Consider the following 18,939-nt stretch of genomic DNA (forward strand, 5'->3'; position numbering starts at 1 on the left):
GCTGGGAAACCTAAACTTGCTAGATGTCCAACATGAGTGAGAGTTACTTAAAATCAACGTGTCAGTACCATTCTGGAGGCCCAATCTTTCATGACCCCACAAAAACAATATTATTCCAGCCAGAGGGAGTAATCTCCTTGCAAGGCATCTCTGGAACTAAAACCTTGCTATGGGGTCCTGCGTTGACTCCATAGGTATGAATCCCTGAGTGAACTGGGGCATATGGTTGATAATAGGTGGAGTAGAGGGTCTGAGAAGGGAGAATCTGGGACCAGGACCAAGAGGTACCTGTCTAATCTCAAGGCATCTTACCGTTGCTAGTTTCAACTGATTCCAGTCACCAGACGGAGATTTAGAATATCTTGAGGAGGGCATTCTGAAGTATGCTCTCTGGGATATAAAAGCCCAGAGCAAGGCCCCTGCTTGCTTGAGTCTAAGAGCAATTAATACTGGATATCAGGTGAAATTTTTCTGTCATTTATTCAAATATTATTTTCTGCCTCTCCCTCTTTCTTCCTTTTTTTCCATAGGGCTCCAATTACATATATATTATTCTATAGGTTACTGAGGTTGTATCCTTTTCTTTTCTTTTTTTTTTTAGTCTTTTTTTCCCAGTGCTTCTGTTTCGATCATTTCTATTGCAATCTCTTCACATTTGTTGATCCTTTTCCCTCCGTAGTCTCTAATCTTCTTTTAATTCCATTCAGTGTATTTTTCATATCTAAAATTTTTATTTGCATTTTTTATACCTTTAATTGGTCTTCCACTCCTGTTAATTTTCCCTCTGCCTGCTTGACATATGGAGCGTAATTGTTGTTTTAGTGTCATTGTCTACTAATTTCGTCTATCAATTCTGAGTCTGTTTCTGTTGATGGACTTTCCCCCTATTTGAAGGTCAAGTTCTCCTGCATCTTAACATGTCTGGAAATTTTGATTGGAAGTCAGGCATGATAAATTTTGTCTTGAGTATCGTATTTTTTTCTCTTCCTTAAAGATTATTGTGCTTTATTTTGGCAGGCGGTTAAATTTCTGAGGACCAGTTTAATAATTCTGAAGCTTCTATTAAAGCTTTTAAAGAGTGGGTCTTGAGTAACCTTTACTCAAAAAGTGTGACTATCACTTGACCCTTCTGAATGCTGTGTCTATTTAATGAAGTCTCTTCACTCTGGCTAAGTGGGGACATGAATTATTCCTGGTCTTATGTGAACTCTTGGATTCATCCAGAGTATGGCCCCTCAGTAATTGTTCTTTCCCCCAAATATATTCATGTGAAGACTGATATTCAGCCAGACTGAGGGGATTCCTTGCAGATTTCTGGAGCTCCTTCACTTCATAACTCCCTTGTGTCCAGTGCTCTGGTCCACAAACTCTAGTCACCTCGGTCTCCCTGAACTTTGGGCTCTTTAACTCAGTAAGGCCACTGGACTTTGTTTGGGATTCCCTTCCTAGGGTGAGGGTCTGGAAATTGCCTCTGGGCAGAGAGCCAGGGTGATCATAGGGCATACCTTGTTTATTTTTCTTTCTTCAGGGATCTTAGTTCTATGCAGCTCTGTTGACAAGTGTCTGAAAATGAGTGTTTTTATTGTATGTTACCAATCATTTCTAGTTTACAGTTATGGGGGAGATCATTCCAGATTCTATCGCTTCTTCATGGCAGGAAGCAGAAATTCTCCAGACACAATATATTTTCTTTCAGCTTTAAGTATTCCACTCTGAGTGCAGAATGAATGCTGCAGATCGCTAGCTTCTCTCACAAATGCAACCTCTATTTATTCTGGGGCTTTCCTCCCTTATCTCTTCTACCCTTAGTTCTCAGAAACTTTTAGCCCAGAATTTCAGCTGGACTGTTGAAATTGATATACTGACCTCCTGAATTATAACTTAACTAGTGCCAAGATTATAGTCTCAAGCTGAGCCGGTTCAAATGGAAAACTCATTTCTTGGAGGCATGTTATTGGGGATCTGTTTTTGGAAAACCGCTTTGTAATATAAAAAATTCCAAAATTAATAATGACTGTAAATATATAGAAATAGTGGTAAAGGGATGATGAGGGACGTTTGTGCTTCCCTGAAACTGCCAACTAGAGTATATGGTTCAGGATAAAACTTGCCAAGTGTCTCACCTTTTAAGTTCAGAGGAATGTCTTCTGGATGCCAGTCCCACACTGTGAGATTTGCTAACAGAAGGCATCCAGCAGAACCAGTTTCTTAAACCCCACTCTTTTGGTCTTTATAGAGTAAAGGACACAGAGCAGGGAAGGATATTAAATCTTTGAAGGAAGGTTCTTGAAGTATTAACAATACCTTCTCCCTCCTCTTTCCTTGGTGGAGAGCCTTGGGAGGCAGGGAGCAGGGAAGTTTCTATTGGTTCCACCCTCTTGTGTTGAAATTTGTGTTTCCCAAGTTCCCTCTACCCCCAGTAAGAACTGTGGGGGTGGGGGGTAGTTTTGTGTGTGCTGAACTGACAGAGCATTTGGTGTTGTTGATGGAACTTCAAGAGAGCATGCCCCAGGGCAGCTGTGTTCCCACCCTTGGCTTGGCAAGGGCTGATGAGTGCTTGCCATGAAAGGTAGCTTGGCCTTGCCAGAAGCAAAGACTTTTGGGTGGATTAGGTATTGCCTTCATAATAGGGGAGAAGAGGACAAGGGAACTGTGCAAGGGTGGGCCCCGTGGAGCGGCCTAATGAGCTGACAATTTCATCCCCACTCCAACACTTGATTCCAGCCCCTTGGTGTTGGGCTGGGAGACAGAGAAGGGACTCGCCAGCTCTGATGTCACTTGCTGTGTAAGCAGAGATCATCCCTCCTCTTTTCCAAGCACAGGGCAAACAGAGAGGGAGGGGGAGTTTTGACAGTTTGGGTTTCACAAATCACAGGATCAAATACTAAACTTGAATGAGGTGAAGAAATAAGATGTCTGGCCTAGGCAGACATCTTGAGGAAGAGTGTAGTTTTGGGGATCCAGAATATTTAGTGTTGCTTGAAAATAAATGAATTTCATTTTGCATGTATCTATATTGAGACTACTCTATCAAACATATCAAAGTGCTTATGCATGTATGTCAAACCAAAGACAGCATTTTAAAAAAAAGCTTTCATATTGTGCCTGATATTAACACGCTTGCAAAATTCCCTTGAGAGAATTTTACTGCATGGATTGATTTGACTGAGGTTTTAAAAGTGTATTTTTTCAATAGAGCTCAGCCATAAGTTGTCTACCTCTCTTCCTGGCAAATCTCCCTGTAGCAAGCCTAGGCATTTTATTACTCCCAAATCCTTTGAATGGTACTTGAAATCAGAGTCATCTGTCTCAAAAATTTTCATTGCTCAGCTGATGAGTAGGTATGAAAGTGTCCAAATATCTTTGAGTGTTTTCATGGGGACTTCTTCAGTCCTCTTCAGCACTTTCATTTCAATAAATCAGATGAGTTTGAATGACTTTGACTGGCTTGTCAGCATTGGATAATTGGTTTGGCTTGGTGAGGGACAAGTGTTGGTCACTCAATTATTAGAGAGTCACAAATATGAATTTTGGGTATAGTAGCTATTAATCTGGGTGTGTGGGGTTTTTTTTAGAAAAATGCAAAATAATCCATATAAATATGTAAAAATGCTTAATGACAACACATATATTAGTTTCCTATTACATTGTAAAAATAGTACCACACACTCAGTGGCACATTTATTACCTAATAACTCTGGAGGTCAGAAATCCTCACGTCAAGGTGTTAACAGGGTAGTATTCTTTTTGAGCCTCTAGGGGCAGAATCCATTTCTTTGGCTGTTTGAGTTTCTGCAATCTTTGCCCTTCCTCACTCCAGAAGAAATTGTGACATTTCTTCCTCTCACTGTGACCTCCTCCCTCCAACGTGTAAGGGCATTGTAATTATAGTCAGTGCGCTGGGTAATTCAGGGTAACCCACATCTCAAAATCCTTAACTTAATCACACCTCAGAGTCCCTTTTGCCACAAAAGGTAACATATTCAAAGGCTCTGGTGATTAGGATGTGCACATCTTTTGGGGTTACTACTACCACATTATGCTCACTAAAAAAGCAAGAAATAGTATGATTTCATGCCCCTCTAAAACTTCAACAGTCTCTGATTGTGACTTCCTTTCTCTTTATTGCCTTCATTTCCTTAACACATTTTTTCCCCCAATTTTATTGAGGTTACCAATTTCCGGTCCCTTTTATACTGTCCGTGTCCATCCTCTATCTTTCCTCTTCTGTTCCTTCTAGACCCCATGACTCATCCTTCCAATCGCTCTTGCCAATGCCCTGACACTCACCTCTTGTCCTTTTGTAACACCTATACTTGTAAACCAAATTTTCCACTTCTTTGCTCTGTCTGGCCTGTTGAGGTTTCTCGGGGAAATCCCACAATAAGCTTTGTTACTATCAAGATAAATTAGTGATCTTCAACCCTCTCCGGGGCCCTCAGTGTGGGCTAGAAAGCCTTCTATGTTTTCACAGTCTGTGCCACTCTTCTCAGGATAAATTACAAGCTTCAACCTCATCTTCTGTGCTCTCTCTCTTTAGGCAATGCTTTGAGGGAAAAATTACAACCATTAAAGCCATCAGAAGCACGTCCATAAACTTTGTCTTTTGTCTGGAAAACATACATTGAAGGACATTTGTCTCTTTCTCCTTCTTTCCTGTAAAGCGGGGGAGGTGTTCTCTTCTAAGGCTAACCCAGAATAGTTGTGAGCCAACAGTATCTACATAGTTCACATTGTCTGTGGAGCGTGTTTCTACTGTGTAAGTATAGTTTTTTATTTTATTTTATTTTACTTATTTTTTAAGATTTTATTTATTTATTTGACAGAGTTCACAAGTAGGCAGAGAGGCAGGCAGAGAGAGAGGGGGAAACAGGCTCCCTGCTGAGCAGAGAGCCCCACGTGGGGCTTGATCCCAGGACCCTGGGATCATGACCTGAGCAGAAGGCAGAGGCTTTAACCCACTGAGCCACCCAGGCGCCCCAAGTATAGTTTTTTTAAATGGTAATTTGTAACTGCTATCTCTACTGATTTAACATTCACTAACACCAATAACTTCTCAATTCTTTGGAATCTAGATTCTTCCCCTACAATTTCATTGAAATAGCCCTTGATCTACACATAAGAAAATCCAAAGCCAAGTTCATTATCAAACCCTATCCCAGTCTAGTTCTCCTCCAGGTTTCTTATTTGTGAAATGTTACTATCATTGCTTAAACACATCTTAGATGGTTTTCTCTCAATAACTTCATAGTATATCAGCTACCAGACCCATAGATTCAATTTCTTAATATATATTACATTCTACTTTCTCATATATATTATATATAACATTCAATTTCCTAAAATATATTATATTCCATTTCCTCATATATATTATAGAGTTGACACTTAAAAAATATTGGAACTGGGGTGCTGACCCCTCACACAGTGAAAAATCCATGTAAAACTTTTGACTCCCCCAAAACTTCACTATAAATAGCCTGCTGTTGACTGGAAGCCTTACTGAAAACATAAACAGTCAAGTAAAGTAACACATATTTTGCATGCATTATGTACTGCATTCTTATAAGAAAGTAAGCTAAGAGAAAAGAAAATGTTCTAAGAAAATCATAAGGAAGAGAAAATACATTTATATACAGGATTGTATTTATTGAAGGAAACCTACATATAAGTGGACCCATGTGGTTCAAACCTAGGGTGTTCAACGGTCAGCTGTATATAATGTTCAATTTCTAAATATATATTTATATGTAATATTTATGTACTTAACACAGAAACGTTGATTTGAAGGGACACATGCACCTCAGTGTTTACCAAAACATTATTAACAGTATGACTAAATTATGGAAAGAGCCCAAATTTCCATAGACTTATGAATGGATAAAGATGTAGTGTATCTATAAAGTGGAATATTACTCAGCCACCAAAAAGAATGAATCTTACAATTTGCAACAACATTGTTGGAGTTAGAGTGTATTATGCTATGTGAAATAAGTCAGTCAGAGAAAGACAAATACCATATGACTTCACTTCTACATGGAACATACAAAACAGATGAACATAGAGGAAGGGAAATAGAAATACACCATAAGAGTTTCTTAACTATAGAGAACAAACTGAGGGTTAATGGAAGGAGATAGGTGAGAGATGCGTGAATGGGGGATGGGTAGGAAAAAGGGCACTTGTTATGAGCACTGGGTTTATATGTAAGTGATGAATCACTAAATTCTATTCCTGAAACCAGTATTACACTATATATTAGCTAACTAGAATTTAAATAAAAATTTGAAGAAAAATTATACATATATGTGTGTGTGTGTGTGTATTTCCCATATCATTAAAGGATATGGGATATATTTATCTGTATTTTCTTATATTTCTCCTCTACCTTTTTATATGTCTCACCATTTAATCTATCTGAAGTTGTATGTGTGTGTATTTTTTGTTTATGTGTGTTTCAAGAGAGGAACGCAGCCTTTTCTTTCTTAACCAATTAGTTAGTCATCCCTTGTCGCCCATTCCTTCAATCACTTATTATGCTCTTACTGACTTAAAATGTCATTTTATTATTTTCTAACTTTATATGTATAAATTAAGACCAGTTTCTGAACATGCTTTCTATTTTGCTGATTTTTCTTTCTATCCTTGAGCCCTACCACATTATTTTAATTATCACACTTATAATTACAATATATTTTAATGATATGAGTAGCTTTAACTACTTGTTCTCAAGATTTTTCAGTTGTTTTACTTGTTTACTTTTCTGCTAAATTTTTAAAAGTTTGCAACTTTAGAATGGAGTTATATCATACCTATAAATCATTTGGCGGAAGAAATGACATCTTTAAGAATAGCATTTTCTTTTTCAGAGTTTAGCATATCTTTTCATTTTATTTGTCTTTTTAAAAAGTTCATCAAGAGAAAAATATACATTATATATTCATGGAAAATTATTATTTTAATATAGTATAGATTTATAGTGATAGTATTTTATCTATGAGAAGTGAAATTTGGTGCTCTTTTGGGTTTATTTTGAGGTGTATTTTCAGTAAAATAAGTTGAGAAGATTTTCATTGTTCTGCTTCTTTGGTACAATTTATTTTTATTTTTTTTCATTATTTAGTTATTAATTTTCATGTTCCAGAGTGGAGCTGGAAGCACATTCTGCTCTGAGATTGCAGATGGTAGACTTCTCTTTACATACATACACAGAGAAGAGGGTAAATCATGAACATCCTCCTGACAACTGATGGGAGAAAGTGAGCTTGCAAGCAAAAGGGAGAAATAACTGATAATTTATTCCTTATCACTCGGTGATTACACAGCAGTCAGTAGACTCATTCCGATAGATTCTGCTCCAGGGCAAGCAGAGTTTCTGTGATGGATCAGTGGGTGCCTAGGCTGGGTAGGGGTGTCTTGGTGCATTCCATGCACCTGCCGTGACAGCCCTGGGCATCCTGTAGGATGTGGGGCTGGGGTTCAGGGGCTGGAGTTCCTAAAGCAAAAATGATCCATCACAAGAAAACCAAACCAAACCCCAAATCTGAACACGTAATTATATTTGAAACAGAGTAGTGATGCAGAAATCTAGACTGCTCCAATGGATGTAAGTGGAATCAGCTTTATATCTAAAATCCACTGACATTAACTTCTTTGTCTGCCACTTTGGTGGCACAAAAAGGGAGTTTTATTTGCTAGAGGAAAGGAATAGTCACAAGGTCCCAGAGGAATTGTTCCAGGAAGTCCTAAAGGTTTAGGTTTACCTTCTCGTTTACTTCTTCAGGTTTACTTTCCTGAAGGTCACATGAAGAAATGGTTTCCTTTTAAATAGTGACTTTGCTCTTTTTCTGGTTTTTCTTAAAGCATTCACTTTTCTTTTCCAATATTGATTCTGTAGTTACATACCTTTTTTTTTTTTAACATAAAACCTTTCTACTCCAGGTCAAAATATAACTTATTCTATGCTAGACCTAACATTCTCAAATACCTCAGAAAAATAATAGTAACAGTATCATGGACATCTATATCTTATTATTATTATTTTTTAACCTTAAAAGGGAATGCCTTTGGTCTTTGAGATGACTATTCCTTCCCAAGATATGGGGCACTTTTATATTATTAATGTTATTGTCAGAAATAACTGTTAAAATTTATCAGATGCTTTGGAGCAACAATGGAGAGAATCATATGACTTTTTTCTTTTTTCTTTTACACTGGTCCCCACCTTCTCTGAGTGCTCACTATTCATAAGTCTCACTTTCTGTGGTTTCAGTTGGCTGCAGTTGACTGCAGTCTGGAAGCACATTATACTCCTTCTGACACAGTGTCAGAAGGTCAATGGTAGCCCAATGCTGTATTGCAGAGCCAGTGTCCTTAACATTACCTCATGCCATCCATAGGCATTTTATCATCTCACATCACCCATCATGAGAAGGGTAAGTACAGTACAGTAAGATATTTTGAGAGAGACCACATTCACAGAACTTTTATTACAGTGTATTGTTGGAATTGTTTTATTTTATTATTATTGCTATTAAATCTCTTGTGCCTAATTTATAAATTAAATTTTATCATAAGCATATATTTACAGGAAAAAACATAGTACATATATGGTTCAACACTGTCTGGGGTTTCAGGCATCTACTGAGGATCCTGGAACGTGTCTCCTGCAGATAAGCAGGGATGATTGTATTGAGACAATGTTTTTAAATAAAAACCCTAGTATTTGCCCATCCTTCAATTTTTAGAATAAACCTTATTAAGTTTTGAAAAATTATATGTATTGGATTTATGTTGTTATGTTATGTTATGTTAAAGCAAATGATTTTTTTTTCTACGTTGGCTTTGTTTTGAGGGTTCTATTAACTTTGATAAATAATTTAGGAAGTGTTTCATCGTTCTGTAATCTTGGAACAGTTTAAATAACATGTGAGTTGTTACTTGAATGTTTTCAAAGATTTGCTCATGAAACACTCTGGACCCAATTCCTTTTTTGGAGATAGTTATTTGAACATTAAAAAGAAGTCTTCCATGAATATCAGTCTGTTATAGCTTTCCAATTCTTATTGAATTCATTTACTTGAAAATTGCACATTTCACTGGGTTCTAAGAATTTGTTGCCATAGAAATATAAAGTTTATTTTTATAATTAAAATAATTTTTTTCACATCTATGCTTATATTGCAAAGTATTTGTTTCTCTCTTGCTTGCATATTTTAGTGTTATTTGTATAGATGAGATACTGTATTTATCAATCAATTTACTTATATATCAGTTCCTCTGTTATTTTTCTGCTGTCTTACTTAATTTCTGCTTTTATTTTGATTAGCTTTTCCCCTACATTTTTCTTTTTTAAAAATTAGTTATTTAATTTATTTATCCCGCATTTTTCTAAGATTTATTTTTATGTATTCTCTACTACATGTTCTGCATTAGTCTTATTTTAAAATAATTACGGTCAAAGATTTTATAAATTAGCTTTTTAAAAAATATTCTTTTTAGATTTATCAAAAAGATACAGTTCCTAAAATAAAAAATAATTAAGAATTAGGTTCAGTAAACCCATTCTCAACAGGTAATAGAAACAAATAAGAAAGGAGACTCCAATGTTTAATACACCATGCAGTTATCACACTGGGGTTGTTTGGTCTTTATTAAAGTTTCAGTTTGCATATAAGAAAAGTTTCACAAGATTAAATCATGAGATCCAAATACACTCAGGGTTTTGACTAAATTGATGTAATTATTACTAACATTGCCTGTTTGAGGCAACTGTGACATCATTGCAATAGGGAGCAATCCATCCCATTTCCCTCAGACTTGCCCTGTGGCCTGGGTTCATTTCCCCAGCCACCTGCAGGACTCAGTACTCAAATGCTTTTCTCCACATCTGCCCCTTTGAATTTCACATATTTCTTAACAAAAAACACAATAGAGTTTTATTCTTCCTCAAGTAAATGGAATTACAATAGCAGAAATTAAAATCCAATGCCTAATTTTAGTTTTAAAAACTAGAAGAGGGGAAAAAAAAGATGTTATTATCAATAATGAATTTGGAAACAATTCTTTAAAACATAATAGGGCAAGTTATTTGGGATATAACTGTATTCTATTTTTATATATGTTTCTTTATAAAGGTGCCCCCCCCCAGGGTGGGGGAGGCAGGAAGGCTGAGATGAACTCCACTGCTTTCTTGGAGGCTTCCTTTCCTGCACTGCCAATGCCCAGGGGGTAACCAGTCTTCAATGGCGATTCAATCCATCTCTTTCATTTAGACTTAGATCTCATTCCAATTTAGGCTTCTCTTTCTCTTCTTCCATACCTAGAAATTCAGGCGAAGTACTTTATTTTAATATCAGATTGAATTGTGAGCAGATTTGCCAAGGCTGCTTCAAAAAACCCTCCCTTATCCCCACACCTCTCCCTTTCTACCCTGCTGCACCCACCGCTTTTCTCCTAGTTCAGAAGGAAAAATCTTTTACAATTTTCTCCAGGAACTTCCTCGGTGACCTGTGTCCCCACCCTTTCCCCCCAAGTCAGGACACTCCCAAGTCTTAACGGCTTCTGGGAGTGATGGTGCAAGTTAGTTCCTGACTCACAGAGTTTTGCACAGAAACCCCAACCAGACTGCTTTGTAACCAGCTTCTAGCAACAGGAGGTGTGCAACTGATGAGTCTCAAACAGTCCTCATTTATTTTTATTTTAGTTGTGTTTCTTCTCAAGGCAAGAACTCTAGATTTTCAGAAGTCAAGAATTTTGGTTTTTTTTTAAACTCATAGAGAGCTTTTTAAGCACAGGAACGATTTATTTCCATATCTTTGTAGAAGATCTCCTTCTATTCAACCCAATCCTGGTAGAACTATGTTTCACCTCCTGAGAGACTCATATGTACTGGACCAGCAAGAGCTTTGCTTGTTGTTTGTGGTGAATAGTGAATTAATGATGTTTCATTTTCCTGGAGATGAAAATGTTGAAGTCATTCTCATGAATTAAAGTTAAATCTGATAAATGTTTCCCACTTCTTTTTTCCTTTGCTTTTTACTAAATACTCATCCTCTGAAACCAAATTCTCAGAGAATTTTGTTGGAACAAAAAAAACTCCAAATACTGTTTTGCAGGTATTGTTGGTATTCTTTTGTAAGTTATAAGCTCTCTGAAGGCAGAACCCTTAACTGGTTTGTTTCTGATAATATCCCTAGCACCCAAAATAGTGTTGACTTATGGTTGGAGCTTAATCTTTAATGAATCAGTTAATAAACAATGAATGTAAGGAAAGCCTCAGAAGGCTATGTTAGTGGGAAAGCAGAGTAAAATATGGAATTTCACAATATAAAAAAATTTAAAGCCTAATCCCAGAGGCTCATACAGGGCTTATATTAAGAAGGACTCCCCTTCCCCCCAGGTTCCAACTCCTAGTATCTGCTTTGTGGAGTCAGGATAGTAATGGGGGAAGGCAGGTAACATGCTCTGAACAGGTGTCCTTAGGCAGACTTTCTGGTTTGGTTTTTATGACTGAGGAACTGGCAGAGATCTGTAACACTTTTTCCAAAGTACTTCTCAGAAATCATATTAAGGAAAACTTCGGTTTCAAGAGTAAGGACATCTGAAGGGAGGAGGAATAGGGTTAAGGGGGAGAAGGCCAAGAGATGCCTTAGTTGTTGGTAACCAAGGCAAAGGCGGAAAAACACAACGTGGATTCTGTTCAAACAACACACATGACTTGGGTCCCAACTTTGTCCCATGTTCCCTCCCCTGTGGAGAAGCTCTCAGGAACTAATAACTGCTTGCTTTTCTTTAAAGTCTGTTTCTTCCTAAGTGTTCTCCTGCAGATGGGTTGACTTGGCAGCAATAGTGGAATCTTCAAAAGTGGGGGTGCAGAACAGGGGGTGTTCATTGACCCAGACAGGAAAAATGGCTCCCCACCTACTTTAGTTTGGCAGCTTTGAGGTAGAGGGAAAAAATTAGACAGCTGTAAATAATATTTGGAAGAACCCGAGGTATAATTTCCACACGAATAGCAGAAAGAAACCTGTCACAAAGCTGAGGCAGGATGTGCTTTTGGGAACATAGAAGAAGAGTTGATTGACCCTGAGAGAGTTAGTCACATGTGATTCGGCCAGGCAGGGAGAAGGGCTCAACCAGAGGGCAGCACTGGGACATTGTAGGCCTGGGTTGGTCTGTGTGGGACATGAGCTGGATAGGCATGGGGGAGAAGGTTTCTGTCACACAAGCCTGGCTCCAAACTCCTTTCTCTTTTGCTTGCTTTCCCTGTCCTTAACCTAACCTTTCACTTTTGGACACTTTCATTTCTGGTCGTATAAAATTTTACTTTAATAAGATTGGTCACCCCAGTTAGACACACTGGAATTGGAATAAATTCTTAGATTAAGTACAGAAAGATTTCAGTGGTTATAGAATTGTATGTTGCCCCACACCCTGCCCCCAGATTCATATGTTGAAGTCCTAACCTTAGAACCTCAGAAAGTGAAAGAGGGCCAAGGGTGCAGCTGGACAACCCTTTGCTAAGGAGATTAGGCATATCATTCATGGATCCAATTAACCATTTCAGCAGAAGCCAGTAAAGATATGTGGGGGACCTTCTTGTCTGATGACTTGGGCCCCTGTGAATTGCATGGGAAACCAATAAGGTTTTTTGAGAATTTTGTACTAGCAGAAACACTGTTAGCCTGGATGAAAGGGACAGATAGATAGCATGAAATGAAGGAAAAATGACTTTTAAGGTGGTTCAGGGGATACCCTCTTCTGTGGGTAGGGCTACCACCCAGGGGCAGAGCCACATCCTCCTTCTGGTGAGCCCTGAGGATGGAGCATTCAGCTAAAGAGGCTCATTCTCAAGCCTTTAAATCTAGAATTTTCCCTGCTATGTTTCAAACTTTGTTGAGAACTGTGACCCCTTTTTCACACCCTGTAATTTCTCCTTTTTGGAAAGGATATGGGTCTTCTATGTCTGTCCCACCAAGGTGTTTTGGGAGCAGATAACTTTCTGTATGGCTTCAGAGGTTCACAACTGGAAAACAATTGTGCTTCAAGATGAATCATACCCCAAGTCTTAACCATACTTGATTTAGGTGATATTTAAGATGAGATTTTGTACCTTAGAGTTGATGTTGGAAAGACATTTGGAGCTGTTGGGGATGTATTTTGCATGAATTAGGACATGAGTTTCGGGGACAGAAAGCAGAGAATTATGGATGGAACTGTTTCTCTCCTTAGAATGTGATTGTATTTGGAAATAGGGTCTTTACCAAGTTAAAATGAAGTTATCAGGGTGGACCTAATCAAATATGACCATTGCCTTTATAAAAAGGGAATTACAGCCTCACATGTAAGGATGAATGCCATCTGAACATGAAGACAGCCATCTACAAGTCAAAAAGAGAGGCCTGGAACAGATCCTTCCCTCATGGCCCTCAGAAGAAACCAATCCTACTAATACCTTAATCTTGGTCTTCTGGCCCCCAGAACCATGAGACATTATATTTCAATTGCTTAAGACCCCCAGCCTGTGGTATTTTGCTGTAGCAGCCCTAGCAAACCAATATAGCAGTCTCAAAATCACCTTGAGTTACCTTCCTTTAAAAGAGCAAATGCCTGACTATTAATTACCTTATTTTAAGAGCTTTTTGTTCATAGTTCATATCAGGCTGATCTATTTTGTTATCTTATAAACTAGGCCTATGGATCTTAGTGAAGTTTCTAACCTCTCATGTGCTGGGTTTTCAATGGGGACAACCCAATGGCTCATTAGAAGTAACACTGGATTGAACATTACTCAGAAGGTATTGGCCCTGCAACCACCATTTTGGTGGGTCACCGAGGATTTCCCAGCTCAGCTGCTGGTTAGTAAAAAGAAAGGGCCAGCTTAGATTGTTTCTAATACTCTTTTTAATTCCAAGATTCTGTAATAATGTGATTTTTATCTTCAAGTTGAAGTCAGTATAACCTAACCAAGTGGAGGAAGTGGAGCCATTAAAAATCATTATGGATACAAGGAAGTGCACTCAGCATGGTATCTCTGCTTCTTGGGAGATTTTGTTTAGGGTGTAGTAAATGTACTCAGGATTGTAATACTGTACTTGATTGTATTCAATTTACTGTGCGTGCACACACACACACACACACACACTCACACACACACAGCACACCCTGCTTTTAATCAACAGTTTCAAATTTTACTATCTACAGAAGCAGGCAGCTAATGTAATAGAGAAAAGTGGCCGGGCGAGAACTAGGAACACTTAGGGAGCCATCGCAAGGAGCAATTTATCCTCAGTGCTAATCCATTGTTGCCAGAAGAGAACAGTGAGCTCAGTGTTGCAAGATCCTAAGGTATTTGATAAGCTGATGAATCTGGCCTGTTTGTGTAATCTCCCAATTTTTAAATGTTGTTTCAAGAACAAAAATCCCACTTTATGGGTCTAACAAGCCATTTGGCAGGTCAAATTTAGAGGAGGTCAAGAAATCTGCAATCCTATTCATAAATGAAAAGCAAAATGTGCCTACTTGACATGAAACATCCACTTCTGTGGAATTAACTAGATGGTCCCATGTAGATAAAATTAATCTCTATACTTAAAATGAGTTGCAAAATGTTAGTCAATCTTACATAAAGGAATGATACAAATTAAGTTGAACAGATCATTTAAAAAACCCTTAGTTTCAGTATTCATTTCAACTTCTCACTCGTTTTTTTGTTGTTGTTTGTTTGTTTTGGTTTTTTTCACTCAATGTTTTTAAAGAGCAGCATTCTATGAAGCGACACTGGATTTTTCTCTCTCTTAGTTTTCAGGCCATCTTCCCTTAGAAGTAGTTGAACAGTGGTCGAATGACCATTGGAATCAAGCTAATCAAGGGGAAAGAGTAATAAATACTTCCTGAATAACATATATTAAATATATTAGCCGAAATTTAAATATGGCCTTCCTCCCAAGAAGCTGAGAAAAGTTTACATTTTGTTCTTAAAATATTTTTTTAAGTTAGCTAAATAATGAGTTAACTAATAAAGATTCATATTCTCATTGAACAGAGAGGGAATTATTAAAGGATTCATTTCTGGTTTCCCAAGTTGTGGTCTGAACTGAATAAAAATTTTTGAGACTTTTTCTAATAGATCACTTAACTAAAATCAAGCCAGCTGCTGAGAAAAGAAATCCTCAAATTCCTCTGGGCCATTTACCATGGACCAACACCTTGACACACACAATTTTAGAAGATCCACACACAAAAAAGTCCAATCCAGTAACTGTGCAATGACTGTGTTTTATTTGTCTAATTAGATCAAGTTCCTGGCACAGTGTCTGGCACAAAGTAGGGTGTTCCATGTTTGTGGAACAGAGATCATTTACGGGTGACGTCTAGAATGTTGTGATTATACTGGCGATGCCCAGAGCTCTCTAAAATTCCCGGACCATCTTGCCCTTCAATATACTTTCATGCAGGACTCAAATGGCTGCATGCCGCGCTGTTGCTTTTTCCACCTTCCCATTTTTCTGCTATCTGACATACACTTTGGATCGGGTGTGCACAGCTTGGGTAAGATTATGTGCCTTGCCAAGATGGAGGCTCTGCCATAAATGGAAACAAAAGAGAAATCAAATCATAGGTTAAAAGAGTTTGGCAGCAATGACGTATTACCCTTTATTGCCTGTGCCTCTTTGCCACCTTCAGTCCTTGAAAATGACAGTCACTGGTGAATCACAGTGGCTGCAGGCGTTCTGCACAGCTTGGAGTTTTAGCAGAAAAGTGGGGAGACCTCTCTGAAGGATGATGTAAGAAGTGGAGGTCTGGGTGGCTTTTAACGGGACTGTTTGGTTACATTTAATAATTTGTCTATTTATTGGGGGGGGTCCCTTTAGCTAAGGCAGTATTTTGTTGATCAGAATGAACTTCCTAAATTTTTTTTTTATTGTTAACACTACATTTCTCCCTATAAAATTTTATAGGTATGCTTCTTTTTCCTTAGATTTGGATGTTTGACTAGCTAATAAGACAAAATGAGTAATAAAACTTTCAGGTAACAGCCAGCAACTCTTAAATTAACACTGTGTAGTTATAAAAATGAAACTCTTCCTAAGCGATCCTGTGCGATGATGGAATTTTCCTTCAGTGTCTGCACACACTCTTTTAGATAGCAATCCTCCCGTGTTATGCTCCCCCAAACAAAACTTACTTCTTTGTGTATCCCAGATATAGCTGTTCAGAACTTCTCCCAGCAGGTACAAAAAGTTCATTAAGATGGTTGTAGACCCAAAGAAGACAATTCTGGCTCCTGGGCCAATGTGTTCCAGGAAAGGGTACACCCACATCCCAGTTACATGATGCACCCAACATACCCTGCAATAGAATTGGAAAGGAGACAAAGACAGGAGTTCTTCTCATGTCAGATTTCAAAGCTCCTGCTATCACAAATATAGAACCCCCACTCCAACCATCCTTCAGCAATGCCAGTTACAAGTTTGCTTCTGACACCCAGGAACTACCAGAAACTTTGTTGTTGTTGTTTGTTTTCTTTTACTTTCTTTAGGATTCATTTATTTATTTGAGAGAGATAGAAAGAGTGTGGGCACAGTGTTCAGTGGGGAGGGATTGAGGGAGAGGGTCTCAAGCAGACTCTGCACTGAGCACAGAGTCCCATGCGGGGCTTGATCTCACGACCCTGGGATCACGACCTGAACAGAAATCAAGAGTCGGACACTTAACTGACTAAACTACCCAGATGCCCCTGTTTTCTTTTACTTTTTGTTCTAAAATAATTTTAGACTCACAGAAGAGTTGCAAATGTAGTACAGAGTTCCAGCAAGCCCTTTACCTAAGTGTCCCAGAATGTTAGCATCTTGAATAATGACAGTACAATTAGTAAGGTGCCATTAACATTGGTACAACAAGTGGACTGCAGACCGCAGACTTTATTCAGAATTCCCATTTCCCCATTAGTGTTCCTTTTCTGGTTCAGGATCCAACAGGGTCTTTGGTAGTCACATCTCCTTAGTCTCCTCCAATCAGGCAGTTCTTTGGCTTCTCCTTCTTTTTCCTGACACTTGATGGGCTCTGATCAGCTATTTGAAAGTGTTGTTTTTCTCAATACTGTTATACAATCTTAATTTCTTCCTTACATATGGAAACAATATAGCATCAGGCAAGCACACTGTAATTAAATCTAGGTGAGTATGTGCCATAGGGCCTTCCAACCAGATAACAGTGTGTACTCAGCAGTGTACTCAGTACAGAGGGCAGCCTGTACCTGCTGATGGAACCTCACCAATAACTGGCTAACCACTATCTGAATCTTTGGATCCTTTATTTGTCCCTCCACCTCCACATTTCACAAATACAATGGAATATTACTCAGCCTTCAGGAAGGATGAGAAACAAGACAGAGGATCATAGGGGAAGGCAGGGAAAAATGAAACAAGATGAAACCAGAGAGAGGGACAAATCATAAGAGACTCTTAATCTCAGGAAACAAACTGAAGGTTGCTGGAGGGGAGGGGGGTGGGAGGATGGGGTGGCTGGGCGATGGACACTGGGGAAGGTATGTGCTATGGTGAGTGAATTATGTAATTGGGTAAGTGTGAATTGTGTTAAGACTGATGAATCACAGACCTGTACCCCTGAAACAAATAATACATTATATGTTAATTAAAAAAAGAAAGGATGAATACCTACCATTTACATTGATGTGGATGGAACTAGAGGGTTTTATGCTGAGCGAAATAAGTCAATCAGAGAAAGGCAATTATCATGTGGTTTCACTCATATGTGGAATACAAGAAATAGCACAGAGGATCATAGGGGAAGGGAGGAGAAAACTAAATGGGAAGAAATCAGGGAGGGAGACAAACCAAGAGGGACTCTTGATTCTGGAAAACAAACTAAAGATTGCAGAAGAGGAAGTGGGTGGGGGATGGGGTAACTGGGTGATGGACATTAAGGAGGGCATGTGATGTAATGAGCACTGGGTGTTACATATAACTGATGAATCACTGAACTCTATATCAGAAACTAACGATATACTGTATATTGGCTAATTGAATTTAAATAAAAAATACTTGCTTTTAATTATTCTATTGTGTTCAAGAGATATTTTAGGCTCTCCACTGTTCTCAGAAAATTCGTTAGAATATTTGCTCCGTTGGTTGGTCCTGACACAACTTCTAAGAACAATTTTCAAGAATATTCTTGGGCTCACCACTTTATCAATTCTTCTCAATGTGGAAGACTGATGAAAATACAAATAACATTACTGCATGGGGAACAAAGATGACTTTTTATACTTATGTGTTTTGGGTTCATCTTCCTGGTAATTCATGGCTTCAATTTTTATTAAGGAGACCTACATATTTACCTAATCAAAGCAGGAAACCTGGGGATCTTTCCCTAGAGCTTGCAGTCTCAGTGAGGGTGATATCATTCCTGCTCAAGGAGGTGAAAATTTGTTCTGAAGACTTCTTCAGAAATCTTACTCTTCTTATGTGTTAAGCACAGATGCATACATACAAAAAACATAAACAGATACACAGTATACATGTGGTCTTAAAATTTCACAGGCCCAGCAATTTCACACCTGGTTATACATCCAAAATAATTGAAGACAGTAACACAAACAGACGTTTGTATACTGATGTTCATAGCAGCATTATTCACAATAACTAAAATATGGAAACAACCCAAGTGTCCACTTAGAATCAATGGATACACAAAATTGGTCTATTCATACAATGGAATATTATTCAGCCATGAAGAGGAATGCAATTTTGATATATGCTACAACAGGATGGACCTTGAAAACATTGTACTAAGTGAAATAAGCCAGACACAGAAAGACAAATATTGTATGATTCCACCTAATGAGATACTAGAACAGGCAAATTCATAGACAGGAAAGTCTAATAGAGGTTACCAGGGGCTGGGAGGAGTGGG

At 38.2% G+C, this 18,939-nt stretch overlaps 1 protein-coding gene across 6 annotated transcripts in view; it reads right to left on the reverse strand.

Annotated features, from left to right (window-relative positions):
- Positions 1 to 9,634: 9,634 nt before the first annotated feature.
- The window catches only part of AIG1 (androgen induced 1), a 266,136-nt gene continuing 256,831 nt past the window's right edge, over positions 9,635 to 18,939 (reverse strand). For 3 of the 6 annotated variants that reach the window (XM_045066293.1, XM_045066291.1, XM_004752739.3), the window contains 2 exons: positions 16,190 to 16,353; positions 9,635 to 10,321 (listed from right to left, as the gene is read on the reverse strand). In XM_045066293.1, coding sequence (XP_044922228.1) covers positions 10,284 to 10,321; positions 16,190 to 16,353 — 202 coding nt within the window. In that variant the 3' untranslated portion in view covers positions 9,635 to 10,283. Of the gene's footprint in view, positions 10,322 to 15,259; positions 15,585 to 16,189; positions 16,354 to 18,939 lie in introns of those variants that run through there. The other 3 variants (XM_045066290.1, XM_004752741.3, XM_045066294.1) reach the window with 2 other exon arrangements.

The sequence above is a fragment of the Mustela putorius genome, unplaced genomic scaffold (assembly GCF_011764305.1).
Source record: "Mustela putorius furo isolate JIRA1106 unplaced genomic scaffold, ASM1176430v1.1 tig00003863_pilon_pilon_pilon, whole genome shotgun sequence".
Taxonomy (NCBI): domain Eukaryota; kingdom Metazoa; phylum Chordata; class Mammalia; order Carnivora; family Mustelidae; genus Mustela; species Mustela putorius.